The sequence below is a fragment of the Impatiens glandulifera genome, chromosome 4 (assembly GCF_907164915.1).
Source record: "Impatiens glandulifera chromosome 4, dImpGla2.1, whole genome shotgun sequence".
Taxonomy (NCBI): domain Eukaryota; kingdom Viridiplantae; phylum Streptophyta; class Magnoliopsida; order Ericales; family Balsaminaceae; genus Impatiens; species Impatiens glandulifera.
In genome coordinates, this window is record NC_061865.1 from 48,671,692 (window position 1) to 48,678,831 (window position 7,140).

The window sequence follows — 7,140 nt, forward strand, 5'->3', positions numbered from 1 at the left end:
CAATTATAGAATTAATATATTTTTTTATAAGCGGTGATTTCAATATTAATGTGTATCGAAATATTGGTCATTATTAGCTTCATGTTTAATCATATGTATACATTTTCTTACCAAAATAAAAATAAAAAATAAAATAAAATATAAAGATCATTTTGGTAATGTGACATTATTGGTTCTGTATTTTTCTAGAGTTTAGCTACATTCAACAATCAAACAATACACAAGTGTCGATGACCGATGTTTTTGTCATTTATTGTTTGAACATCTTTAAAAGATCGAATCTCTCTTAGATCGACGGTGACATTGATTTAGTTGTCTCTATTTGTTTCATAATATCCTGTTTGGGTCGTCAAGTTTTTACTCAAGTGAGTTAGCAACAAAAACTTGTTTAGGCATCCGAAAATAGAATAAGAGAGCATGAATTGTAAATGTTTGGGGGAAACTTGAAATAATTGGTCGTTTTAGTTTTTCAACTAAGCTTGGTGTAATCATCACCTTACATCCCAACCTCAGTGAAGGTTGGCGAGTGTGCAAGGTCGGTTATGTGTCTCTCGTCGGGGAGAATTTGGTTGGGTGTGATTCTCACAGAGAAAATGCGAGTAGAGGGTCAGATATGTAAAGAATTATCAACATTTCCCGAATGCTTTTCTAATATCTTCATTCAATGAAAAAGTGAGTAACCCAAATGCGTTTTTAATACCTTCAATGAATGGAAAAAGTGAGCAAGTGTTTTCAATATTTTTCGAAGAAGTTTTCAATACTAAAGAGTAATACCTTCAATCAATGTAAAAGTGAGTAAACATTTTCATTACTTTTCTAAGGCGTTTTTATTACCTTTAAAAAGTGAAAAAATGGGTAAACATTATCAATACTTTCTGGAGAACGTTTTCAATACCTTCAATCAATTAAAAAGTGGGTAAGCGTTTTCAATATTTATCAAAGGCATTTTAATACTTTCAATCAATGGAAAAGTAGGTAAGCGTTTTCAATACTTTCTAAGGCGATTTCAATACTTTTCGAATAAAGGAGGATAACCGTTTTCAATACTTTCCCAAATACGTTTTCAATATCAATCAATAAACAAATGGATAAGCATTTTTAATGTTACATAAAAGTGTTTTCAATACCTTTTCAATGATAAAAGATTATGTGCTCAGATAGGATTTTTAGAAGAAAAATGTGTCATATTTGAATGCATTGTCTGGAGAAAGCGAAAGCAAAGAGTCGGGAACTCTGAGGCAATCAATAGCTATGGACTCGAAAGTCCCATAAAAGAGTCAAAATTATATGGGATTCGGGGCTCAAAAGAGACAAGTAACTTTGAGCATTTGGATTTACACTGTCATCATCTACATTGCTTTTTCCAAAACTCAGAATTTCAAAGAACAATGTGGAATGAAATAACAAAGAAAAAACATTATGATCCATTGAGTAAAGAAGGTAACTCAAAATGGTTTAGTGAACTCAGAATAGTAGAATGTCTTTCCATGATACAAAACACAAGTTTTCAAATAAGCTCAATATCAATTGAGGGTGTACTACAAAACAAGATGAGATGAAAAGAGCCATTGATATCAGGAGAATAAAAGACATGCAAAACAAACAATGACCAAAGATTAGTCAACTGTTATGAATGAGAATGGCAATTGGTTCTCTCATGAATGAGCAGCTACCACCACATCATAATCAAATCAAAATCAATTCAAAGAAAATCGTCTACAAAACAAGTATATAGCAACAACCATTCACTTAACCTCATCATAATAACAAAACTAGCTATAATTTATTGGTGAAATGAAATGAACTGACTGAAAAACATTTACTTCATTTCAGTAAGACTTTCCACAATGTATCAGACTTCCAGCACCCAGGAAAAGACCAAATATTGCAGCACTACCAAGTGTTGTTTGCCCAACATATCTTATTTTGTGAAATCCTGGAACCTGAAATTCATTTTACAGAATAAGTTTGTTAAAATGTTCTTTCATACTTGCCAATGTCAGAACAAAGATAAATGTGTGTGATAGAATATATATAGAGTTTCTGGATCCTAAGTCCTAGCCACTATCTATAAGGTTTGGAAGGAAAGACATGCAAAAAATATTCTAGAGTCAGAAGAGCAGAAGATAAAATTTGGAATAACATTAGAACAGCCGAGATTGCGCTCATTCACAATTGGAGAAGGGTTCTCAATACCTTCAACAATTGGATCTTTTCCTTTGTTAGGAATGGAGCATTCATGCCAATATTATCACCCAAGCTATAAGACTGCAGGCGAAATAGTCTTCTAGAATATTTTTTATTTACTTGTACCCTTGTTTGAAAAATTGTAAGCCTTTGTTGGCATGTTTGATTCAGTTTTTCTTTATCTCACTTTCGTAGAAACAAAGATGGGTTTTGCTATCTACCACTTTTTTCCCTTCTTGGTCTTATTTATATAATGACGCAAGTCCATTCTAAGAATAGATAGAGAGTTTTGGCAAAAAATAATGAAATTATGTCAAATCTCGTAAAAATAAATAAACAAAATTATGAATGGATCGACTCTGATCAGGCTTAGCCATTCATATTTAACATAATGAACTTCATTTAGAGATACTTTTTCTGTGAGAGTTCTCATTTGAAAATTCTGAAATCACTCTTGAAAGCTGAACTTACTCATACCCAATCTCAGAAATTTTATCAGCCCTTTCTCATCCAAATCAAGAAACAAAGAAGGATAGGTATAGTAATAAATTATATCCCTCCTACCCTAGTCTATTACGATAAATAATCTTTTCATGGGACGCTTAATATATCCCTATACTCTAGTCCATTAGGGTAAATAATCTTTTCATGAGACACTTAATATATGAGAAACCTTAATACATTATGTACAAATCATCCATTCAAAATATACAAGAACAGACAGAATATCTGGTCTGCCTCTAAATTCTCCACTTTCAGCTTCCATAGAAGCTAACCTCCAAATCTCGGAAGAATTCATCCCTAAAGCGTCATCTTTAATTTTGCTTAAATCTATGTGTACAAGTTGAGCATTATTCATTTGTATGCTCCAAAGGGAGTGGGTGGGGGGTTGGGATTTAATGTTAGCTTATATTTAGACACGACAAACTAACTGAACCTTTTTGAAAAAAAGAAGGTAGTGTGTTTGAATAGGTCACCATAATGATATACTGTAAATTCTAAAAACTTCTAGCTGCAGAAGTATATCAAACCACCAAAAAGTAATTAATATTTAAGGCCAGAAGAATGATATCCCAACCAGTACAAAGAACACATTATAACAATCATGTCAAATATAACTTGAATTCCATCTGATTTCTTTAGCATAATCAGAAGAAGATATCCAATTTATGGTAGAGAAAAATAACATCTATTTGAAGAAGATATTCACTAGACATTTGATTAACATAACAATCAACAATCAACAAATCCACTTTCAGTAATGCTTATGAAAAAAAAACAAAAACAAAAACTTATCAGAAGCTACCTTGAATCTTATAGCCTCATAAGTCCCGTACACAGCACCTAAAGCATAATCATATGTATCAGATAACATATAAAAGAATGAATGAAAACCCTAAAATCAGAATAAACAGCAAATTTGAAGGGAATCGATTTCAACCCTTTTCAAACTTCATATAGCCCTACAATTCTTATAAGATAATTAACCCTTTTCTTTGATTCTTATATAAGAAAGTATTTATACTATTTCTCTAGGAAAGAATGAAGGATTACCGACGGCGCCGCCGATAGCACCGCCGACTGCAACACCAGCAGTGACTCGAGCGAGACAGCTATCCCTTGCCATATTACTGTTTCGAAAGAATCAAAAATTTATATGCAAATTCGCAAAACCTGCAATGGTTAAAACCCTTTCTCTCTCGTCTTATAAAGTTGAAGTCTTGGAGACTTATCAACCTAAAAACCACCTCTGAGAGAAATCTTATTGAGGGAGATAATACATATTTTGATCCCTTAACTTTAGGATTATTAATATCTTGATACTTTGAGTTTTTTGTATTTTATATTGGTCCTTGAACTCTTTAAAAAGTCTTAAAATACTCACTTGTGAGGGGAATTGGATTGGGTTAGGTTTTTGATAAATTTGAATTTTGTTTTATTGTTTTGGTTATATTTTATTAATCCCTACCTTTGAGTTATTTAGAGGGGTAAATTAGTGAGTAAACTCGAATTCGATTCGATTGAGATTAAGTCGAGATGGTAAGTTCTAACTTTTAGGTACATAGGTACACTAACTCGCAAATAACTCGTTTTATAAATATTTTATATTTATAATATATTATATTTATATAATATAAAACGAGTTATAAATATAATATAAAAGATATCTTTTATATTAAGTGACGATCTTTTTCAAAAGACAGTTTCTTCTCTCTACTATAAATGAACAAATCGATATTAAAATGCTCAATTTTCCATGTTCAAGGGAAATGAGTAAATCGATTTTGAATAAAATATGTAATTTAAATAATAAAATTTAATTATCGAGTTTTTCGAGTTGAAGCTCGAATAACTCGAATTGTTATCGAGTCGAGTTTGAATATAAATTTCGGTACTTGATCGGTTTAAGTTTAAATTCGAGTAGTATATACTCGTCTCGCTTACGCCTATAGGTAGAATATGAGGTCGGATTTGACAATTTTTTAATATTTCATTCAATATATATTCATATTCGTGATATTTATAAATTAAATTTTAAAATAATTAATCAAATATTGAAAAAAATAATTTTATTATATTTCAACCATTTATTTTATTGAACTTTCAATAATATATTTTGAGAACGGTTAAAATTCAAACTTTTTTTTAATATACTATATATCTAATCTTAATGTATCAATTTTTATTTTAATAATAGATTAAATTTTTTATGTTATGTGCAGTTGTTTATAACTATTTAAATAATAGAATAATTTTTAAAGATATTATAAAATATGTTTAAGTGAGAAAAAACTAAATTATTTTTTAATATATTTATTAATAATTAAAAACCTAAACTAATTGTGCTAGATGTTTCTCATTTTGTCCTTTGCCCAACTTTCTTCTTTATCTCAAATTGGGGATGTTGTTACAATTTTTTCTTTTATTATATAACAACTCATTTAATAATTATATTATATTATTTTATTTTTAATCTATTCTCACATTTAAATTTTCTAAAACTAAAAAACAAAACACTATCTTTTTCAATTCTTGCCACACTTGAGCTACCTCACCTCAATAAGTTTAAAATTTATTCTTAATGTTAGTGTATATATTATGTGTACATTTAATGTAATATAATTATTTATACTTATTAAGAATATAAAGATAATATAATATATATAATATAATGTAATATATTATTATATTATATACACTAACATTAATAATATAATTAAATATTCAACGTGAACCTAAAAACCTAATTAATCTAATTTAGTGATCATTCCTAATTAAATTATAATTATATATTATATTATTGTAAATTTTGTTCAAATAAATTTTAAAAAATTATATTTAAAAAATTAATAAGTTATCAACACAAATCAATATAAATTTTTAATTTTCTTTTATCAACTAAAATATTGGAGATTTTTTTTTATTAATAACATAAAACTATATAAAAAAAATAACATTAAAGAAATCTTATGAAATGAGGTTCTTGCTATTTTAACTCTATTGTTATATTTAGTTAATCCGAGTAAACTCAAACCAAATTAACATAAATTCAAATTGAGATTTGAATAAACTAGTATAAATGTCATTGTAAAGACCTGTTAAATAGTAATATATTATGATAGAAACTCACAATTCTCTAACAAATAAATTCTGACAAATACTATTTTTTTTATAACTCTAAATTTATTTTGCTTCATTAATTATGAGTAAGGTTATTGAGAGCAACTCTAGGTCAACGACTCCCCCTAACGAACTTACACCTAACAGTTACGTGGAAAAAATAAGTCACGGTAGAAAAAAAAATAATAAAAATAATATTGTAAAAAGTTATAGAGATAAAATTATAAAGAAAGTCATCTTCTTGACAGAATGATCCCAAATATGGCAATGTTCTTGAAGAATGGTTCCGATCATGGACATGTTCTTGACAGAATGTTTCGAACATGGATATGTTCCTGACATAATGCTCCTTGTTATGTTCTTGACAGTAGGGATGACAATTTGAAACCGCCCCGTGAAAACCGGACCGAATTGCCCCGTTTGGGACGGTTTTTCCCCGAAATCGAACGAGGATGGGACGGGGATGGTATTTGTGTCCCCCGCCCCGACCCGCCTCGATTTCACCCCGTTTTCACCCCGATTCTGCCCCGAATACCATAAACATAATTAAATATATTAAATCATCAATATATTTATTTATTTACTATATTTGATAAGAGTATTAAAATTATTTCTTTATTATAATATAAAATTTTAATATATTACAATATATATTATATTAAAAAATTGATTTATATAATTTTATTGTATAATATATTTTTTTTAAATAAAAATTATTAACGGTGCCCCGCAGAATTTCCCAAAACCAAAAAATATTGAACGGGGCGGGGATAGTATTAAAAAAATTCTCGAAATTAAAACGGGACGGGGATGATAATTGCATTTCCCGCCCCATTACCGTCCATACTTGACAGAATGCTCTCTAATATGGTCATTTTGATATAAAATGTTTATCTCTCTAACTTTGTAAATTTATAACTTTTTTTTTTTAATTTTTAGATGATTATTTTTTTTTCTTCTTAATAATTTTTTATATTTATATTTTTATGATAATTTTTTTTTACCATGTCTCTTATTTTTTCATGTAGTTGTCAGGTGGGGAGTTGTTACTTCAATTCGCTGTCCATATCATTATTTTAATAATTTATATACTCCAATTTACCTTAATAAAACTCCAATGATAAAAGATTCAAATCTTTTACCTAAGAAACAAAAAACATTCTTTTTTGTATATTTTAGTATTTGATAGAAAAATCCATGACTCATTCCAGGTTAACAGATCATGACAATTGAAGGTTGTCATATCTTCCTAAATTTGAAAAAAAATAATAAATTAAATTGTTATCCATAATAAATTAGTAATTTTTTTATTTTACCTCCCAAATTAACCTG

The 7,140-nt window shown here is 28.6% G+C and overlaps 1 protein-coding gene across 1 annotated transcript; it reads right to left on the bottom strand.

Annotated features, from left to right (window-relative positions):
• Positions 1–1,551: 1,551 nt before the first annotated feature.
• LOC124935983 (reactive oxygen species modulator 1) lies at positions 1,552–3,908 on the bottom strand. The gene is made up of 3 exons (XM_047476429.1): positions 3,742–3,908; positions 3,494–3,531; positions 1,552–1,943 (listed from the first exon to the last, which is right to left on the bottom strand). The coding sequence occupies exons 1-3, from the start codon at positions 3,812–3,814 to the stop codon at positions 1,830–1,832; spliced, it is 225 nt and encodes a 74-aa protein (XP_047332385.1). The 5' UTR covers positions 3,815–3,908; the 3' UTR covers positions 1,552–1,829.
• Positions 3,909–7,140: the final 3,232 nt, after the last annotated feature.

Bases quoted from the DNA above. Each gene is read 5' to 3' on its own strand.
- LOC124935983 (XM_047476429.1), bottom strand. From the start codon at position 3,814: ATGGCAAGGGATAGCTGTCTCGCTCGAGTCACTGCTGGTGTTGCAGTC. The intron at 3,532-3,741 runs GTAATCCTTCAT...ATTATGCTTTAG, and splicing joins TGCTATCGGCGGCGCCGTCG to GTGCTGTGTACGGGACTTAT. The intron at 1,944-3,493 runs GTAGCTTCTGAT...AATGAATTTCAG, and splicing joins ATGAGGCTATAAGATTCAAG to GTTCCAGGATTTCACAAAAT.